General features: G+C 33.0%; 1 protein-coding gene across 1 annotated transcript; it reads right to left on the reverse strand.

Moving 5' to 3' along the window:
* Window positions 1–1,227: 1,227 nt before the first annotated feature.
* On the reverse strand, window positions 1,228–22,046 carry apba2a (amyloid beta (A4) precursor protein-binding, family A, member 2a). Its single transcript, XM_073831828.1, has 12 exons — window positions 21,911–22,046; window positions 15,998–17,569; window positions 13,642–13,704; window positions 11,804–11,843; window positions 11,471–11,616; window positions 10,960–11,046; window positions 10,535–10,714; window positions 8,155–8,334; window positions 5,373–5,585; window positions 5,166–5,285; window positions 4,863–5,003; window positions 1,228–2,001 (listed from the first exon to the last, which is right to left on the reverse strand). Exons 2-12 carry the CDS (start codon window positions 17,537–17,539, stop codon window positions 1,930–1,932), a joined length of 2,784 nt encoding a protein of 927 aa, XP_073687929.1. The 5' UTR covers window positions 17,540–17,569; window positions 21,911–22,046; the 3' UTR covers window positions 1,228–1,929.
* Window positions 22,047–22,749: the final 703 nt, after the last annotated feature.

Below are 22,749 nucleotides of genomic sequence, written 5' to 3' on the forward strand. Positions count from 1 at the left end.
ATATAACATTTTTAATACTTGAAATAAATATAAATTGAAATAAATTAAATATACACTACCAGTCAAAAGTTTTTGAACAGTAAGATTTTTAATGTTTTTAAAGAAGTCTCTTCTGCTCACCAAGCCTGCATTTATTTGATCCAAAGTACAGCAAAAACAGTAAAATTTGTAAATAGTTTTACTATTTAAAATAACTGCTTTCTATTGGAATATATTTAAAAATATAATTTATTCCGGTGATTTCAAAGTAGAATTTTCAGCATCATTACTGCAGTTTTCAGTGTCACATGATCCTTCAGAAATCATTCTAATATGATGATTTGCTGTTCAAGAAATATTTATTATTATTATTATTATCAATATTTAAAAGGATTCTTCAATTAATAGAAAGATCAGAATTTAGTCTGAAATAACATACAATTCCATTCAAAAGCTTGGAGTCAGTATAATTTTTTTAATAGAAAGTAATTATAGAAATTATTACTTTTATTTAGCAAGGACGTTTAAAAGTGCAAAAGTGACGATAAAGACATGTATAATGTTACAGAAGATCTCTATTTCAGATAAATGCTGTTCTTCTGAACTTTCTAATTATCAAATAAACCTGAAAAAAATATAGTTTTCTACATAATAATAATAATAATAAATGTTTTTTAACAGTAAATCAGAATATTAAAATGTCTTTGCATGCAGTCTACAGCAAGACAGAGCTCTAGAAACATTTATTATTATTATTGTTATTATTATTATTATTAATATTTAAAAGGATTCTTCAATTAATAGAAAGATCAGATTTTTTTCTGAAATAACATAATTCCATTCAAAAGCTTAGAGTCAGTATAATTTTTTTTTATAGAAAGAAATGATAGAAATTAATACTTTTATTTTGCAAGGATGTTTAAAAGTGCAAAAGTGATGATAAAGACATTTATAATGTTACAAAAGATTTCTATTTCAGATAAATGCTATTCTTCTGAACTTTCTAATTATCAAACAAACCTGAAAAAAAAATCTACAGTTTTCTATATAATAATAAAACTGGAGCTATGATTCTAAAAACACATTAAAATCTTAGTGTTCAAAAACTTTTGACTGGTAGTGTATATGAAAAAAAAAAAATCTCTTTATCATTTAAACTGAAGTTCTAAAATACCTACAACTGTATAAAATATTTTCTTTACACTATACAGACATTTGAAAAAGACAAAAAATACGTCATTCAAAAATAATAATACGGTCTATTGATTCTACAATAACACTGATATACATCAGAGAGGGGCTCATTCATGAAATAATACCCATTCATAATTTATAACATCATGCATAAACATGAAGCTCAGCTCAGGTTTTCTGATTAGTATATTTTCAGTCTTCAAATCCGGCATGCTGAACTACAGTAGTAATCTACAGAAATGGTTCATTCACAGTGTACAATACCCATTTACCACAGACACTGAAGACAGCAGAAGAATTAAAACGCAGCCTGTTCGACAAATATAACAGTAATCTTTGGATTTTAGCATGCTTTAGTCCATTTGTTAATTGTGAAATGACTATTGGTCGAAATTAAATCTATTAATAATGCCCTACTTTAATGATTGAGCACTCACTTTATTTTTTAAGAGTACTTTGTTAGTTTAGGAACTCATAAAAGGCTTAAACCAAAGGCATTTAACATATATACAAACTAATAAGTCTGACATGGATAAGACTATCCGTATAATCGCCTTAATAAGCAAACAACAGCATTGCTTTGATCAGGTAATTACATGATTAGGTCTTCTTTTGTGTGTAAGTTTGTACTCTTTCTAATGGTCTTGACATGCGGTCTACAGCAAGACAGAGCTCTTCAGTATTTTTCTGCGCTTTTAGAAGAAGCTGTAAACTTTTTTACTTATTTGCAGGAAAAAGTCCCAGTTTTATGATTCCTTATATGTACACAGGAGTCTCTTGGCCAGTTAACAACCTGAACATGACGGCAGGCATAGTTTTCATGTTAATCTGTTGAAAAAAGAAAAGACACGTCATTTTAACAGCATGTACAGCATGAATCATTGAGTGAAATAATGTGTACTCTGTGTGCTTAAAATTAAAAGTCAGTTTTATTTGACTCACGGCAAAAGACAGGGGTGTAAAGTACTAATTGTTCTTCATAACTGTACAGTACTTGCGTGTTATTTCGAGGAATTTGTACTGTACTGAAGTTCAGTCGAAACTAAAAACATGTTGTTTGACCTCAAAGTGAAACCTAGCTTTTTTTTTTAATTGGGTGTTTTTAAAATGAACATTTTCGTTAAATTTTTTTATTTAATTTTAATTTTACAATTTTTAAATTGTAAATTTTAATTAAAACAATTTTGTCATAAATGCTGTATTTAGGCCACCCGCACCTTAACAATAAAATGTATAAAGAGCCTAAGATCTTGATAAATAGTTTCAGTTCATTTGGTATGTTGGCACAATTTCTAATATTTCATAACTGTGTCAGTATCCACAAAACTGCTGTCATTACAATTAGAGGTAATTGAGTTTTTCCAAAATAGTTTCTATATTTTTTATTTCAGGATTTTCTTTACATCATGAGAGTAGTTTAATTAACCTTCATTAAAAACAAAATGTTGAGAATTTTAATTTGGAAGCAGCCAATTTTAAACTTAATTACATAAACACACACACTAGGGCTGAAAAGTTTGAAATAATTAAGACTTTTTTTCTCATTTTTATTCTCATGCTCACTAGGGCTGGGTAAAAATACAGATTTATCGATTTTAGATGGTTCTCATTTTTATAAAACTATATCAATTCTTAAATCCCAAGAATTTTCAGTTAATTAAGGAAACATTTATGCACACCTACCATTTGATAAATCGCAATAGGCTTTGTGCTTTATTACTTTTGTTATGAAACAAAGTCTTAGATTTTAAACTCTGTCCATTTTATTACAGTATTTAAACAAATACATAAAAAAAGTTCATGTGGAGTGACAGATCGCTGTAGCGTCTCGGTTCAAGAGAAGTGGCATGTGAACTGATTTTCTTCTATGCTTTAATACAGTTTCAGAATAAAATAAGCTTGAATAAACATCTGAAGGTATGTTAAAAGAAAGACACTTGCTGAAATTCGTATCGGAAAGCCATCGCTGTAACAGCTTGTCAACAATATATCACATAACGTCACATTTCGGTGAGCATAAACTCATTGGTCAACTAAAAAAAAATAACTCAAGAGAGGAGCATTTTGCTAAATATATGCAGCATACAACATATTCGTTATCAATGTTTAATTTATGTTTGAATAAATCTGTCACATGTTTTTATGAAAGCCACCATTTAGATCTCAAAACCACCATTTATGTGTCAAAAAATTAATTGAAGTAGAAATATAATTATGTAATTGTAATGTATTAATATAAAAACTTAATTAAGTGTAATTTAAGCGCTTCTATACAAATCAGTTAATTTTAACCTTCAATATTATTGTAGTATCAACCGACTCTCGTGTATATTTTACTGCATTAGTTGAGAGATTTGTTTTCTTTCAGATAATTTAGCATGTACTGTACCTGATATATATCCAAAATAATCAATATTGAATCAAATCGCCAGCTTCGAAGAATCAAATTGTGCAATTTGTGTTAAAACCCAGCCCTAATGCTCACCAATGCTGTATTTACTTAATCAAAAATGCATTAAAAACCTATAGATTTTCACAATTCTAAAGAACTGTTTTCTATTTAAATATATTTTAAAGTGTAATTTATTCCTGTGATGGTAAAGTTAAAATTTCATCAGCCTCCAGTCTCTGAATTTTAATGTATGTATATGTACATAAAAGTCCTTCAGGTCTCACAAATTCTTTGGTTTTTCAGTATTTCTGTGTATTTGAACCCTTTCCAACAATGACTGTATGATTTTGTGATCCAGCTTTTCACACTGAGGACAACTGAGGGACTCATGTGCAACTATTACAGAAGGTTCAAACGCTCACCGATGCTCCAGAAGGAAAAACAATGCAGTAAGAGCCAGGGGTGAAAACTTTTGGCATTTGAAGATCAGGGTAAATGTAATTTTGTCTTCTGGGAAACATGCAAGTAACTTCTGTAGCTTCTTAAGTGCAGTACTAAATAGAAAAATATGATATTTAAGCAAAATAAGAAAAAATGTACACACATTTATTCTGTTCAAAAGTTTTCACCCCCGGATCTTAATGCATCATTTTTCTTTCTAAAGCATCGGCGAGCATTTAAACCTTCTTTAATAGTTGCATATGAGTCCCTCAGTTGTCCTCAGTGTGAAAGGATGGCTCTCAAAATCATCCGGTCATTGTTGGAAAGGGTTCAAATACATAAAAATGCTGAAAAATCAAAGAATTTGTGGGGCCTGAAAGATTTTTCTGAAGAACAGCAGGCAGTTTAACAGTTCAGGACAAAAATATGTGGATCATTCAGGCAACAACACAGTATTAAGATCAACTTCTGAACGGGTTCATTTTTATAAATGTAACTATAATGTTCTCTTGTGGACTGTATGCAAATGTCTTTTATGTGAAATATCTTATTCAGGTTAGTACTAAATAAAAAATAACATGCATTCTGTGTGTATATATATATATATATATATATATATATATATATATATATATATATGTATGTATGTATGTGCTCACTTAAAGCACATTTTTTTTAAGTATGTGGACACCTTTATAAGTCAACCAAATTAAGTGTTGGCAAAGTAAGGCTTTTTTTCAGCCATTAATGGAATATTTTTGGCACAGTACTTATGTTTAGGCATAATGTCTGTGTATTTTTACACCCCTGCCAGTGACTAATGCTTCACCAAAACATAGTTTATGTAATACTGTACCTCTCCTACAGATACTGAAAGGGCGTGGACGATTTTCTCATGCGCCATAGCGACCACGCTCTGTCCATTTATCTCAATTATCCTGTGACCGACTCGCACACCGCCCCTCTCCGCAATACCTCCACGCATCAGACTACAAATCTGCAATTGATGACAGCGTAAGACTGAAACAAGCCATGATGCAAGCCAAACATCCTCTAAATGTGTACACATCAGCTGATCAAGTTACTGCAATCAAAAAGACATTTGTGAGTCATGCATAAGATGTTTGTTATTTAGCAATACTAGGTCCTTGAGACTTACTATGCCATTCTGAACGCTGAAACCCAGCTGGTATTGCAGGTCAGGTCTCTTTATGAGGACTGTAGTAACTGGTGGGCAACTAACCACACTTAGTTTCACCTGAACGTGATTCTTCAGGGCCTGAAACACACGAGCAGACACAAAAATATGTAATAGTGTAATCTAATGACTCGTATGTGTTGAATGCATGCTTAGATGTGTCAAAACCTTGATGATGCCCTGACAGGTGGCGAGCGGCAGGCCCACCAGACTGGTGTCGTTGACGGCCATTATCTGATCGCCCACGTTGAGTTTGCCGGAGCGGGCCGCAGGGCCGTTGTTCAGCATGCAAGCCAGGATGACCGTGGGCAGAATGGAGCCCCAGCCCGACTCCACGATCACCACACCCAGCATCTCGCCCTTCTGCTTCTCTAGCTGGAGCTTAATGTGCAAAAAGAGGATTAATAAAAGAGGAAAATCAATTAAATGATTAAAGAGTAAAGAAAGAAAGTAAAGAAGTCAGACAAGTTTGTTTCATTTGGGGTGTTTTCATGGGGTGACAGGTGTTAATTGCTGTTATAAGTATGATTTTAATGTTCTAATGATGTGGCATGAAGCTAAATATGCTAAATCAGTTTTTTATTATTATTTTTTTGCATTTACTACACAGGAGCAGTGGTACACCAGTATTCATTACTGTCAGTTAATTGGTTGATATTCAGCCATTATGAGCCTATTATCAACATCAAGCTTGCTTTTTGCACGTTTAAATGAATTAATCTTTGAGCGCATTTTGCAATAAATACAGTGATAATAAAATATTTTACTATATTATATTCTGAGTATGTATATATTTATTTAATATAAAATTATTTACATAATTAGAAAACATTAAAATAATTAATCTAATAATTTGAAAAATAATTAATAATATTAATAAAATTAATTAAATTATGAGTGTGTGTGTGTGTGTACAAATATGAAATATATTAAATTAAATGTATAGTCAAATGTATAGTTTTAAAATTAATATAGTTATAAATTTAATATGAAATAGTTAATATAAATAGAAATAATATGAAAATGACATGTATAAAAAATGTCAAATGTATTCATATTTAAAAAACACATTAATATTTAAAAAAAAGAAAAATATATTAAAAAATATTTACTATTTATACAGTTATACAATTCATATATTTAGATATTATATTTAACATTTTCATATATAAATATAAAATAATTTACATAATTACAAACATAATTATGCAAATGTTTAATAATTAAACCTGATGTGTGTAAAAGTTATACAATTAATATAGAGATATTATATTTAATATTTATATACATATATTCATATAAAAATTTACATAATTAGAATATAAAAATATAATAATGAATGATAATTTCAATATTATTAATTAAAAACATGTGTGTGTCAAAATATGAAATATACTTAATTAAATATATGTTATATAGTTAATATAGTTATACATTATTTTTGAATGATTATATTCAAAAAAATAATTTAAAATAATTAGTAAAATATAATAATAATAATTAGTATAATCAGAAATCATATAAAAATTACATATAGAAATAAATGTAAATAGTATTATTTTTTAATGCACTAATATAAAAAAGAAAAATATATATTAAAATGAATATCTAAATATTTACAATTTATAAAGTTATACAATTATTATATGCAGATACTGTATTTAACATTTAACATTTTCACAATTTCACATTAATAAAAAATAATTTATATTATTAAAAAATATATAAAAAGTAATAAGTAATTAAAAATTATGTGTTTAAAAATATTAAATATTCAAATAAATATATAGTTATATAATTAATATAGTTATACATTTGTATTTGTATTTAATATATTCATAATATATGTGTATATATAGATAGATAGATAGATAGATAGATACATACACACAAATATTTACCATTCATACAGTTAAACAATTAATATATTTAGATATTATATTTAATTAATATTTTCATATATTAATATAAAGTAATTTACATAATTAGGGAAAAATATATAAATAATTAATATAATTATTAATTAATGTGTGTGTGTGTGTGTGTGTGTGTGTGTGTGTGTGTGTGTGCGTGTGTGTAAAATTATGAAATATATACATTTAAATATGCAGTTATAAAGTCAATGTATAGTTATATAATTAAGTTATATTTATGTTATATTTTATATATTTAATATATTCATATAATATAAAGTAATGAATATCATTAGAAATAATAAAAAAATACTTAAATATTTAAATATAAATATAAATGTCAAATGTATTAATATTTAAAAATTACATTAATATTAAAATATTATAATAAATATATAAATATTTACCATTTATACAGTTATACAATTAATATATTTAGATTATTATATTTCATATTTTCATATATTCATAAAACAATTTACATAATTAAAATGTAAATGTTATTACTGAACATATTCCATTGAATATTAAATATTATATTTTGTAATTATTTAGGCCCATTTAGTAATGCTTTTAGCTACCAATAAAATTGTTTGTATTAAATATTAATAGTAAATATTGCTTACCAAATATTAAACATGTTTATTTAGTAATTATTTAGGCTAATTTGATAATTCCTTAGTTTTTAGTAAATATTAATAATACATATAGCTGAATATTAAACATATTATTTAGGCTAATTTGAAAATGCTTTCAGCTACCAATACAATTGTTTGTATTAAATATTAATAGTAAATATTGCTTACTTAATCACTTTACATTTTACTGGCATCAGCATTGAAAAATGCATACTGGCCGACCACTAGACAGGACACTGGAAAGTCATAGAAAAACATTAGGAATAACTAAAAGAATGGGATTTGGAAAAGAGAGGCCAGACTTGCAGGAGCATCACAACATGACTGAGTTTGGTGTTTGTGATACAAAGTGTTTTTTACAATTCATAGCTGCTTTGATTTCTGTTTTTTTTTTATCACCTCTTTACAGTTTTCAGAGTTGGAGAAATGGACCAGGTCGTCATTATACATCTCCTGGGTGTTGAGGATATCGCTGTAGTCTTTCTGGCTGAGGTCCTTGGGATTGATCCCATTGGCTCGGAGGAACTCTTGGTAGGCCATGCTGAACGCCTGACCGATGGACTGTGCGATGAGCTGGGCCTGTGAGGGAGGACAGGGAGGTGAAACACTCAGCCAGAGGAGGATACTTGACCACGTGACGACATCTCAGAGCCAGAGAGTGCTTGACTCAAATCGAGAGGGCGGAAAAAAGTCCAAACAAGCAGTTACATGAGCACAACATGAACACAAAGAATAAATACATAACTGACTACAGGCTGATTATGACTTATGAGCTGCAAACCCAGGAATTACATGCATGTCTGTTTAGTCATTATTTGGGCTAATTTGATTTAACTATAGCTTATTGAAAATTACATATTAATGATTTGATCATGTTTTCTGCTACTAAAAATAGTTTATTAAATACTGATGTTAACTAACACTTATTAAATATTGAATATTATTCATTTGATAATGTTTTCTGCTGCAAAAATATTCTGATGTTAACTATAGATTACTGAATATTAAATATTATTATTTTATTATTTTTTTCTGCTACCAAAAATAGTGTTGTTTATCAAATACTGATATTAACTGTTGATTATTGAATATTAAACATTATTAATTTTTTAGTTTAGTAAGTACTGATGCTAACTATTGCTTATTAAATATTGAATATCATTAATTTGATCATGTTTTCTGTTATCAAAAATAGTGTTTATTAAATACTGATGTTAACTATATATATTATTAATTTGATCATCTTTTCTGCTAACAAAAGTGTTTGTTTAATAAATACTGATGTTATCTAACGCTTATTGAATATTATTTGATCATGTTTTCTGCTACCAAAAATAGTGTTTGTTTATTAAATACTGATGTTAATTAACGCTTATTGAATATTAACTCATTTTTAATTTGATGTTTTCTGCTACAAAAAAATATACTGATGTTAACTATTGATAATTGAATATTAAATATTATTAATCTGACCATATTTTTTGCTACCAAAAATTGTGTTTATTAAATATTTAGGTTAACTATTGCTTATTGAATATTAAATATTATTAATTTGATCATGTTTTCTGCTACCAAAAAGTGTTTATTAAATACTGATATTACTTATTGCTTACTGAATACTAAATATTAAGTTGATCATGTTTTCTGCTACCAAAAATAGTGTTTATTAAATACTGATGCTAACTATTGCTTATTGAATAAAAATATTGATCATGTTTTCTGCTACAAAGAATAATGTTTGTTTATTAAATACTGATGGTAACTATTGCTTATTAAATATTAAATATTATTAATTTGATAATGTTTCTGCTACAAAAAATAGTGCTTGTTTATGAAATCCTGATCTTAACTACAGCTTATTGAATATTAAATAATATAAATGTGCTTATCCAGATTTTGAGATAATTTGATAATGCTTTCAGCTAACAACAATAGAGTTTATTTATGAAATATTAACATTAAATATTTCTTACTGAATATTATATAATACATAATTTAATAATTTGTTCAGCTACCAATAAGAATATTGGATATTGAATATTATATAATATATATAATAATAATAATAATAATAATAATATATAGTTGCTTAGCCCTTTTTTATGTTTTAGTTTTTATTCCGTGTTAAAATTATTATTTTTTAAATAATTAAATATTAATACTGGACAGCTATTAATGTTTTTATTAAATATATAGTTAATTAATATATTATTTATATTAAATATTGCTTACAGATTAATACATATGCTTGTTTAGTAATTATTTGGCTAACTTGATAATGCTTTGAACTACCGATAATAGTAAATATTGCTTACTGAATATTAAATATTATATGTCTGTTTAATAATTAGGCTAATTTACTCATGCTTTCAGTTACCAATAAGAGTGTTTGTTTGTTAAATGTTAAATATAGCTATATTAGATATTACGTTTGTTAAATTATACTCAAGTTAAATCTATTAACTTAGGTTTAAATCCATAAAATCCAGAGATTTAAAAAAATACATATATTTAAATAATTTTAAATAACATAAATGTGAAGAAAGTCATAATATTCTATCTGGATTTTTGACTAATATTATAGGTACATATTATTAGTTAGAGGGTACCAAATTAACACTGATATGAGGACAGATTTATTATGCAGTTTTTGATTGACAGCTTGTGCAACTTATGTGAAAAAAACCTGCAATTGCAAAAAAAATGTAAAATGTAAGGTTTACCAAACACCTCATCAGTTTTAAGTCAGTTCATTATTTTAAGAAAAGATCAGTCTCACATCTTCTGACTCAAAGACGTAGCACATCATGCGGTACTGCTTTCGGTTTTCAGTGCTGAGGCCTGAATCTGTGCAGTCAAGCGAGGAGTTCGACAGACGCCTGCGAGCCATCAGGACCACCACGTTACCGATGTCTGCGATGTATGAGATGGTTCGGAGAGCATTGTCCATCATCGTCTCCTGTGAACAATAAAAAGTCTGTAAGTATCAATCCAGCACCTTGTTTTTTATTGTAAACCCGGTTCTTTTTAATAGTGCATTTGGTCTTTTTATGAATAGTAAAGTATAACGCAACAGGAAAGTATCAGGACAGAAAGAAAACAGTGAGATCAAGGCCGGATTTAAGCCTGCGTTCCCATTAGGCCAGCTGTACTACAGAGCCAACAAAATAGTGTATTATAGTGTCCTAAATTAAATTTACCTACCTGTGTGTCAGCATTGAGCACCTTGATGGCCTTGGTTGAGATGAACAAGTCAATCTCTGTTAAACTCTGAGCTTCACCCTCTGCAGACTAAAGAATATGGTTTTATAAAGGTTAGGGTGTCATCTAGTGGAATGAGAGGGAAATTCCACCAAATATTCAACTATAAACACATTTCACCAAGACACACAGCAAAAAAATGCTTTTCTTACTTAGATTTTTTTTGTCTTGTTTCCAGCCCAGATATCAAAAAATTCTTAAATCAGGAAGTAAAATTATTGTCTTGTTTTTAGAGAAGTTTTTGCTTGAAACAAGCCAAATAATCTGCCAATGTGGTAAGCTAAATAATCTTGTTTTCTGTTTACGTGTCTAAAAAAATCCTTCTTGATTTAAGGATTTTTAGATATCTTGGCAAAAAACAAAAGGTAAAAAATTTAAGTAAGAAAGGCATTATTTTTTTTACAGTGCAGCACACATATTCGAATATTTTTGTGAGAAGAATCTTATAAAGTACCTTAACACAGTCCACAGCTTCCTGGGCTTGCTTCATTCGCACACTTTTGGACGGGTTTCTGTCGGAGAGCAGTTGGGTAGAGCCGAGGTAGTTTGCGGCAAAGATGATTCCATTGATGAGATCTTCTGGCTCACATGGACCAGGGACTGGAAACAAATGCAAAGACCTGGATAAACAACTTGATTAATAAAACACCTGGTATCTGAGCTAAAACTCTGGACTTGATTCTAATATCAGCCATATACCGGTTATCAACAAACAGATGCGTCTTTCAAATCTTTAAAGGTTTAAGTCGCAATATATTTAATAGTTTTCATATAAAACTGAACTTACTATCCACAAAGCTTGGGAAAGAGGGATTTCTCTGTGGCTGCTGAAAAGCAAAACAATATTTATGTTACAGATCTAGTTTCAGGTTACAACTTATACCAAAAAAGCAGTATATGCTGGTTAGGTTCAGTTGAGGTCAAAAGTATATATACATCTAGCAGAATGTACAAAATGTGAATTATTTTACCAAAATGAGAGGGATCATACAAAATGCATGTTATTATTTATTATAAAACGGTTAGTTCCATTCCTCAATTCTGATTGGTCAGCAGCTGTGTCATATTCATGATACGGCACTGCTATGACCGCTTCACTCAACGGTTTTGTGTATCATTGAACCCCCTTAGCAACCACCCTTAGCAACGTAAACACAGCTGCAGCAGTTAGGGACTACTTTTTACAGCGGAAGGCAGTTAATGATTTTACTTTATGAAAACGTACAACTTAACATATATAATAAATTAATATATATTTTTGATTTTAATATTTTTATTGTGTGGTAACCGTTTTATAAAAGCAATAAGGTACTTGAGACCGTGCTGTATCATGAATAAATCACGGCTGAAGGGGTTGCAGGCACTCCGCTTCGAGTCGTGCCTAACAATACCCTTCAGCCGTGATTTATTCATGATACAGCACGGCCTCTCGTACCTTATTGCTTAAGTACTGACCTGAATAAGATATTTCACATAAAAGACATTTACATATAGTCCACAAGAGAAAATAATAGTTGAATTTATAAAAATGACCCTGTTCAAAAGTTTACATACACTTGATTCGTAATACTGTGTTGTTACCTGAATGATCCACAGCTGAATTTTTTTTTTTTGTGATAGTTGTTCATGAGTCCCTTGTTTGTCCTGAACAGTTAAACTGCCTGCTGTTCTTCAAAAAAAAACCTTCAGGTTTCACAAATGTTTTGGTTTTTCAGCATTTTGTGTATTTGAACCCTTTCCAACAATGACTGTATGATTCTGAGATCCATCTTTTCACACTGAGGACAACTGAGGGACTCATATGCAACTATTACAGAAGGTTCAAACGCTCACTGATGATCCAGAAAGAAAACACAAATGCATTAAGAGCCAGAGGGTGAACTTTTTGAATTTGAAGATGAGGGTAAATTGAATTGTTTTGTCTTCTGGAAAACATGTAAGTATCTTCTGTAGCTTCTAAAGGGCAGTACTAAATGGAAAAAAAGAAGATATTTAGGCAAAATAAGAAAAATGTACACATATTCATTCTGTTCAAAAGTTTACACCCCCTAGTTTTTCCTTCTGACTCATCAGTGAGTGTTTGAACCTTCTGTAATAGTTGCATATGAGTCTCAGTTTTCCTCAGTGTGAAAAGATAGATCTCAAGTGTATGTAAACTTTTCAATGGGGTCACTTTTAGAATTTCAACTACTATTTTCTCTTCTCTACGTCTTTTATGTGAAATATCTCATTCAGGTCAGTACTAAATACACAATAACATTTTGTATCATCCCTCTTATTTTGGTAAAATAATTAACAGGTGAAGTTAACAGATAATTTTGCAGATTCTGCAAGATTTTTGCAAACATTTGACTTCAACTGTATGTTTTAAAGCATGGTCGCTGGTTTGAATTGGTTTAAGCTGGTCCTAAATTGGTCATAAGCTGGTTTAAGCTGTTAAACTATCTCCTGCTCAGGACCAGCTTAAACCAGCTCATGACCGACTAAGGACCAGATAAACCAACTCAAACCAGCTACCATGCTGCAAAATATATCTTACCAGCATATGGTGTTTTTTTTCACAGGGTTGTGAGAGATACAACCAACTCAGAGATTGTTTAAGCATAGTTCAACTAGGTAACTTGCCGGTTTCTTTTGTCCGGGCGGTGACCCTGTACTACTACTGTCCTCTGGACTACTCTGAGAAACCTGTAGAAGCAATAAAACAGACAATTATTACATTTTGATTATAGGTGCAATTTATAATTGACATAAGATAATTATTGTTGAAAACATAAGACCAAAAAATAAGTGGATGGCAGTGCTATTATTGTCAATAGCCAGTCAGCTATAGCAGTTACAATTTCACCCTTCAAGAGCTCAACAATTGACGGTTTAGATGTGGATTTACTTGGATATATTGGCGTTTGAAAATTTTTGAGGAGTATACATATAAGCTGGAGAAGGACAACTCAATTTTTAGGGAACGTATAACAAACTTGAAGCAAACATTAGCTAAATTAGTTCAGTTAGCATTAGCATAATTAGCTTACATTTTTGGGTTTGTATAAAAAAAGTTTGTATGTGTTGTTTTCCAAATAACCGCTTTTCCACTCCTTATTGGTCCACTGTTCAGAGGTTGAACATCTAGTCCAAGTTTGGTCCTTGAGAGCCAAAGTCTTGCAGAGTTTAGCTTCAACCCTGAAAAAAAAAACCTGACTTGCCTAATAGAGGCACGACACGTCATCAATCGGCGATATTGACGGCGCTGAAAAAAGGTCAATTATTGTCATGTTTTGGGCTGTACTAATCGTTCGGACCGGGAAAACATTTGTAGTACTATAGACTGACAAATGTTATAACAAATCAAGGAGAAGAGTGCAAAAAACTGACTAAGGAACAAAGGCGTTTGTGGTTGGCCAAACTGAACCAGGATTTCCAGGGCAAGAATCTTGACAATATTCGTGTTTGTTCCTATCATTTCCAGTCAGGTAGGTGAAATATTAGGCTAATATCTTAACTGCTGCTCGTACGTATGTTTACCACCTATTAACTTTAGTTTGTCAAAATATTGCAATCTTAACATTTAGTCCTTCTCTATATGATTGGTTGGTTTAGACAGAACATTGTATTTAGTAGTACATTAACCGTGTAATCCATGCTGTTGTTTACATTTGAGTATCACCAATATGGCCGCACATCCGGGTAACTGACCAAATCGTGACATAAGTGCAAACCCTAGCCTTATGCTGCCTTCATGTGATATGGGAAAGATGTGAAGACTTGTGAAGTGGAAATTACCAGTGTGTCGTGTTCAGGTGCTTTTGTTGTCATAATGAAGAGAAACATGGCGGACTTGGAATTTGTCCTCACATCCTACTTTGGTAAAACAGACCAAATAAATTAACATGAGAAAATTGCCTCCTTCAGAACACTGTACAGCACAGCACCCTACTGGAGGCGAGCCACGACAAGCTAGCATCTTCTCTTAACGGTATTTTTAAAGACAACACTACGTTTAAAAAGCGACGTTATTAAAATCCTTTATGCCCCAGCATTATGGGGGCTACAAACTAACCAACTAAACAGCAGAGAACTTTTAACATCATGCAATGCTTATCATTCACTACAGTTTCGTTGCTGTCCGCCATGTTGAAAGGTCAAAGTTTATCCCATCTCGGCAGCTCGGGTATCATAAAACATTCCGAGCTTTCCAGTGGAAATTACAACGTGAGTGGGTGTTCGTGTGCAATTTCGATGTCGGATTTATGTATTTACCATAATTATGATAGCACATGAAGGCAGCATTAGAAATCCTGAAGACGTTGATTAGCTTGTTTAGGTGTTTGATTTGGGTTGGAGCTGAACTCTGCAGGGCTGCGGCTCTCTAGGACCGAATTTGCTTTCCCCTGATCTAATCTATTATTTAGGACAAATCTTCAAATCTGACATGGCATATGTCCAGGGTGTTTCCCTTGCTTGTGGCCCAAGATGCTAGGACAGGCTCCAGCATTCCTGGAACCCTACAGAAGACAAGTAGTTTGAAGAATGGATGGAAATCTTTAAATCTCATTGGATATGTTTGTCTTATGCTTGTCTAGAAGGAGCCAGATCACTGATGGGAGTCTGGTGAAATGTTGTCAAGAGCTTCCAAATATAACAAGAACATGCTGTCTGATCGAAATACAAAGCAACCATCCACTTTTTTGACATTTAAAGGCAGGGTAGGTGATTTGGTTAAAAAACATTTACATCCCAATAGCAATCACGAAGTTAAATGGTCTTTATGTATTTATATCATCTGTGGAAGGCGTAGGACCATGAAATGCTATTTTTAGCCTTTCCGAAATCGCCTACCCTACCTTTAAGTATAGGTCAATCTGGACAAATTGCTACCACAATAACAAGGATCCACTCATACGGATTCAATCATTGTGTAAGCTCCTCTGCAAGGTTGAAGCAAAGACTTCTTGACAGCTAGTAAAGAATTCTGGACAGTTACCTGTTCCTGACTAGGCCTTGTCTTCTCCTTTTCAACAGATTTGGCCAAGTCTTTATGCAGCTGTTTGTCTGGTGACTGTACAGGTGTATTAACATGGGCTCTGGATTGGCTGTTTCTCCTGTCTGATGACGTTGAAAAGGCCCTGGAATTGTCCGGAGCCCCTTTCTCATTATTTGTCTCTTCAGGTGCACCTTTGTTCCTCCCTGAGTTGTTTGGAGCAATTTTGAGTTTGGTCTTAACTCCGTCCTCAATCTGCTCTTCCTCAACATTCCCTGTGCTTTTTCTCTCTTTTCCACCCTTTGGTTTGTGACCACAAACGGGATGGTCCTGTTCTCTGTTTTTGCTGTCTCCAGGACTTTTATTTTGCTTATCTCTGTCCCTGTTGTCCTCTCTAGAGTATTTTGGCAAATGTCTTTTTTTCCAAACGCCTCTGTCCTCTGGATCTGCGAATTTAGCTTTATTGCTGACCCCGCTACCATCCTGGTAAGCGGTGTCTCTTTTGTGTACTCTTTCCGACTGATGTCCTTTATATCTGAAACTTTGTCTAGGCTCTCCTCTACCTTCTCTGACCACTGGGACATCACAATCTTTTGGACAGTCACTTGCACATTCCTCCCGAACCCTTTCCATTCGATCTCTACGAGGACAACTTGACCCCGGAGGGACATCCCTTGGGTTTTTGGGGATGTCTTGATTCCTTTTATAATTGCTAATTGCATCACTTTCTTGCTCCACTTTAGCACATTTGGACTCTTGAGGACGACTTCTACCATCTCTGGGAAAGACATCAACACCTTTATGTGGGATCTCATTGTTGTTTAATTCCGCTTCTTTCCCTTCGTAGTGAAAAAACCCAACATTGTCTTCTTCTTCACTGTCCTCTTCTTCTGCTTCTTCCTCTGTTTCTTCTTCATCCTCTTCATCCTCAGCCATGGGGGCTTGTACGAAGGTTGTCTCCGTGATAGGCTCAGGTCGTTTGTAGACCTTCGTTGTTGAATCTTGCTGAAGAACCTTGTAAAAGCCTTCTGAGTGTTCCCAAGCCTCCTCCGGTTTAGGGCTATCCTTTACGTCCCTAGACGTGCCAGGACACTCAGCACTGTCCGCACCTTCATGGCAGTCCATTCCCTCCATGTAACTTTCATCTTCAGGACAGCAGTGGACATAGTAGGTCATCCTGTCTGCTTCGGTTTGCAGTTCCTCATCTTCCTCGTAATCATGCTCCTCTTCTCCTTCTTCCTCTTCCCCAGATACAACATTATCATACTCAGACAATGAGTCTTCCTCCATGCTGTCCTGCTGAAGAGGGCTTTCGCATTGAATGGAGTCGTCCCCAGACCCATCACTTAGAGAAAACCTAGCTGCTGTAGGTGAGGGTGGCTGGATGTCCAGCTTTTCCTGTCCAAGTTCCTCAGGAATTGGATCAACTCCATCTCCAGAGAGCTTTTCACTTCCCTCAGGCGCAGTGATAGGGGCTGACGGGTTGAGCTCTGAAACAATGGCTCTGGTCCCCGGTCTTCTCCTGAGAGCCATGACTGGCTTCATCAGCCCCACAGTAGTGGGATTCTGTCAGCCCTGAAACAAAAAGTTCAAAATTAAAGTAAAACATGCCAAATGTGATTAAAATAGGTTTTGGTGAGTATTTACTTACTTGGTGGGTAACTTGGTGACTATAAGGAACTGTTTTAAGATGTAGTCACTAATGTCATTGGGCACTTTCGCATCGCATAGTTATAAGAATTGTGGTTCCAGAGAACCAATTTCCCCTCAGGCCGTTTTTCTGGTTGCGTTCACACTGGCAGCAGAAACTCTGAAGCGGCCGATAGTACGCTATTTACAAACCTTAACAAGTAGTGAATAGAGGACACCGTGATCTGAGTTGTTTTTGTTGTATGTCTTGGGTTTCGTAATAATAGAGATGGAATGTAAACACACAATTTTTTTCGGCCAATCAGTGAATACTTACATCACTGGTAGTTGCTATAGAGCTGTTTTAGGCCCTACTCTGAAGTAGGAGCTAATGTAGCTCCCCCAAAGAGTTCCTAGAACATGTCAAAAAGTAGGAACTTACGCCAATAGTTCTAGGAACTATGAAAAGGTTCCTCTGGTGTGAAAGTGCCTATAGATATGATTGATTCAGTTCAAACACATATAAGCCATCTATTAAGAAAACATCTTGAAACTATTTTTATCTACTCTTTTTTTTTTTTCTCTCTCCATATTACCTACCATCAAAGTAAGGTTTCTCACCAAAAATCAAAATGTGTCTTTTTACAATGGAAGTGAAAGACAAGTATTTCACTATTTAGGTGCAGTATCATTCATTTTGGCAAAATTTTGTGGGGAGAAAAAAGATCCATTGTTTATTTTTAATAGTGTGGTGATGTACTGTGTGAAGCACAACTCAGAAGTCACTTTAAAACCAAGTATCTTTTTGTTGGTCATTGTAACCAGTTTAAACCCTTTGTGAAAAATGCATGGGGAAATCTTTAATCCTTATAGGACATTCCTGATTGTGTGGATTCCCATTGAAATTACTGGATTTTGGCCATGAAAATTAGCTGAACAATGGTAAATGCATGATTGCAGCTTCATGCAGGAAAAAAATCCGCCAAATAATCCTAAAGACAAAACCAGTCAAGTAGATTGGGTATATTTGTAGCAATAGCCAAAAATACACTGTATGGGTCAAAATCATCAATTTCTCTTTTATGCCAAAAGATAATTATCCATGAAGATATTTTGTAAATTTCCTAACATAAATATATCAAAACCTAATTTTTGATTAGCAAAATGCATTGCTAAGAACTTCATTTGGACAACTTTGAAAGCGATTTTCTCAATTTAGTTTTTCCACCCTCAGATTCCAGATTTTCAAATCGTTTATTTATTCATTTAAAAAATTACCCTTATGACTGGTTTTGTGGTCCAGGGTCACATATAATGAACACAATGCAAAATACAATTTCACTGCCAGTAAATTGTACATTGTCTAAATTTGACCGGTTAAAAGTTAACTTTGGTCCCTTCGTACAACATTCTAACAAATTAGTGCAACATATACCGAAAACCCAGAAGAGATAAAGGAATTCTCAAAATGTGTGAATCCAATATTTGAGACAACACTGCTAATATCCAAAAACTGATTAGACAGCATCAGTCTATATGCAATTTACACAGACACCTTGACTTTGTAGTTAAAACCTCTGAGGAAAATAACCTCATCCAAATCAAGCACAGTACACCACAGCGTCAGGGAGACAGATCTGCACAATTCAGCAGGTGTATCAGCAGGAAACATGCTGATATTTTTCTGCACTACAGGGATTTCTCACTATTGATGAGAGGCATCAGATTCCCAGTGGTAATGCAGCATCCTGCTTTTGATTGTGACTCACTTCATTTCTCCACTTATACAACACAAGCTTGCTTCACCCACAGATGGACTGATATTTTTAGATTGAAATCTTAATCATTAACAAGTTTTTATTTATTTCAGGAACAAAAAAACAGGTGATCTGGGCAACATTTACCTAAACCCAAAAAATCTGCATGAAGGAAGTGGAATACTTTTGTAAGCCATTGTATTAAGCATGGGGATTCTGGGGTAGCAATATAATGTTTTAGTTTGCTAATCTATCTGCAATTAATGTGGTTTAAGTTGCAAAGTAAATTGATTCTTATTCCTCATAAATTAGCCAACTCACAGTTTGCAACTTCAGAGAAACTGTGAAAATTGGCCCAGACTTTAAAAAGGAAAAAACAGCAAGCCTAAGCTGAAAATGTGATCTTGGTCAAAGCATGTAATCGAACACATTAGTATCGCTATTAGATCAGCAAGCAACTTCTAACTGGCCAATATACCTGTCTTCCTCAATGTACCTTTATGTTCAGTGAATATCAATGAGGGGTTTTTTCTCGTTGGTCTACAGCTTTCTTATTCAGCAATGCAGAAATGTGCCTTTAATTAGGTTTTCTGTGAAGCTCATTTAATAAAAATAGGTTTGAAATAAACACAGTTTTCAGTATTTGAATGCACTAAAACTCGGAAATAAATAGATTATAGCATAATAGCACGGTTCCTACATCTTTTGCCCACTAAATTTCTATTAATTTAAACAAAGTTCTATAGATTTTCCATGCCATTTGAGATTATTCATAAATATGGAACAATTTTTTAAAATCATTTTATAGAGACTGCGCAAAGCAATTCAATATTTTAGAGCAGAAAATAAATAAAAACACATATATTCACATTTCAGTGACTTAGACTTCCATGACTTTTCCAGTACAAGAATCACAGTAAAAGCCCTGATGTTTCCAGGTTTTACTAGCTTTTTCCCTCCATTCATTTTAAGTACAACAACTATACAGGCTGCCCTTAAATTGTGCAATTTCTAACTAAAAAACTCTATCTTCTATAAAATTGATAATCGTCATACATTTCCATGACTTTCTAAGTTTTAAAATCTATACATTTTAAAAAAACTTGCATTTTCATTAATCTACCCAGGGATAGAAACCATATATGTGACCCTGGACCATAAAAGCAGTCATAAGGGTCAATTTTTTTAAATTGAGATTTATACATCATCTGAATAAATAATCTTTCCGTTGATGTATGGTTTGTTAGGATGGGACATTATTTGGCCGAGATACAACTATTTGTATCACCTTTAAAGCTGTCCAAATTAAGTTAGCAATGCATATTACTAATCAAAAATTAAGTTTAGGTATATTTACGGTAGGAAATCTACAAAATACCTTTATGGAACATGATCTTTGCTTAATATCCTAATGATTTTTGGCATTAAAGAAAAATAGATCATTTTGACCCATACCATGTATTTTTGGCTACTTATGACTGGTTTTGTGGTCCAGGGTCACATATTTAAAATTGCACCTCCATTACTTTTTGATCAGACGTATAAATAATTGTTAAAAAGAAAAGGACAATACACGGATGTGCTCATATCTAACAAAGTAAATGGACTGGTAAAGGACAATAACACAAACACAGAATCTGTCAGACATGGTCTGAAATATAAAGGTGCAAGTACAAACCTCTAGACCTGCAGGGAGTTGCTGTCTCATCTAAATGTAAATGCCTTCATCTGGACACTTTCCTGCTGGGAAAAAAAAAAACCTTAAACCAGTCTAAGCTAGTATAAGAACTACGCTTTGTTGATGGTTTAAACTGGTCTCAAACCTGGCCAAGCTGGTGTTGAGCTGTATATAAGCTTCCTCATATATATCAGCAACCTGGTCTCGAAGTGTGACCAAGACCATCTGAGTGGCCAAAAAAACCCCCTCTAAACCAGCCAAAAGACCATGAAAGCAGTTTATGCTGGTTTGGCATTTCAGCATGGTTGTGTGGTCAGAAAACACCTCAGATTTATCTAAAGGCATTTGTACAGCTATAACAGCTTCACAAAACATTCGTTCAATTCTGAATGTTAAATATTTTCTAAAATAAAGTTTGCCTTCAGCACCAAATAAGCCTCATTTCCAGCGGTTCTGACGCCACACTCCATTCTTCCAGTGATCTCGATACTGAATTACTGCAACATCCATCGACCCGGACTCCTCACAGACCGAATGAATCACAAACACACGGCTCGTAATCCTTTAAATCACCGACCAAATATTCTTGTTTCTGCACACAACATGACAAGAAACATTAGCCCGCCTCATATCCAGAGAATATGAAGATATGTCGCCGTTTGAGACGCCACATGCATGTGGACGCGCTTAAAACCTGCACTCACTCACAACGCCAATATCATGTGGCGATGAGCATTAGCATGATGTGTATTTCGTCTTTTTAGTGCAGTTAATACAAACCTGACTGAAATCGAAACGGCTAACATGTACTTTGATACCGACGATAAGCTTTTAAAACGAACCAGTGCTTACCGGTGCCAGTTTGGCGTTGCTCAGCCAAATATATATTTGTCGTTGTATTGCTCAGACATTTACTGAGCAAATGTTAGGACATGTCTTTGATGAACCACAGATGCTGAGGTACGTGGATGTAGCTTATACACACACCCTCAGCATCCCGGGACAGTGAGGCGCTTTATGAGTTTTTTTTTTTTTAAAGAGACAGTCAAACATTACAGAGTACTAACAAATGAATTATTTATATTATTCCTTAACCTAAATTCCATGTCCGATGTAAACAAATGTAAAAATAATAATAAAAAGGACAACTGAATTGATCATATAGTCACTACTGAAGTCAGAGAAGTATAATTGTGTGCATCTCTGCATACAAAGCATATGTTACAGTATATAGTATGTAATAATAAACAGTACAATCCCAGCTGTGTCTAAAACCAAACCTTATTCGTATTATACCTCCACCCAGATACACGTACGTCTGTAAGATGTCTGTTACTAAGACCACTTCATCTGGAAAGCATCTATGTACAAACATTTGATAGCTGTCTTTAAGATGTCAGTTTTATATATATTCTATTTTATAAACATCTTAAAGACATTTTCTGAATGTCATCTAATAGGAAGCGTCCTATAGACGTATTGCAGATAAGCAAACACTCTAAAAATACATCTCGCAGTTGTAAAAGCAGACTTCAAATAGACGTCTCCATGATGTATGTGTGCTAGGGCTGTAAACACTGCATACTTAATATGTTACAGTATGTAGTATGTAATAATAAACAGTACAGTCCCAGCTGTGTCTAAAACAACCCTTATACCCCTACCCACATACATGTATGTCCGTAAGATGT

The sequence above is a fragment of the Garra rufa genome, chromosome 25 (assembly GCF_049309525.1).
Source record: "Garra rufa chromosome 25, GarRuf1.0, whole genome shotgun sequence".
Classification (NCBI taxonomy): Eukaryota; Metazoa; Chordata; class Actinopteri; order Cypriniformes; family Cyprinidae; genus Garra; species Garra rufa.

Bases quoted from the DNA above. Each gene is read 5' to 3' on its own strand.
- apba2a (XM_073831828.1), bottom strand. From the start codon at position 17,539: ATGAAGCCAGTCATGGCTCTCAGGAGAAGACCGGGGACCAGAGCCATT. The intron at 5,586-8,154 runs GTGATAAAAAAA...TTGCACATTAAG, and splicing joins ACTCTGAAAACTGTAAAGAG to CTCCAGCTAGAGAAGCAGAA. The intron at 5,286-5,372 runs GTTTTGACACAT...CGTGTGTTTCAG, and splicing joins CCTGTCAGGGCATCATCAAG to GCCCTGAAGAATCACGTTCA.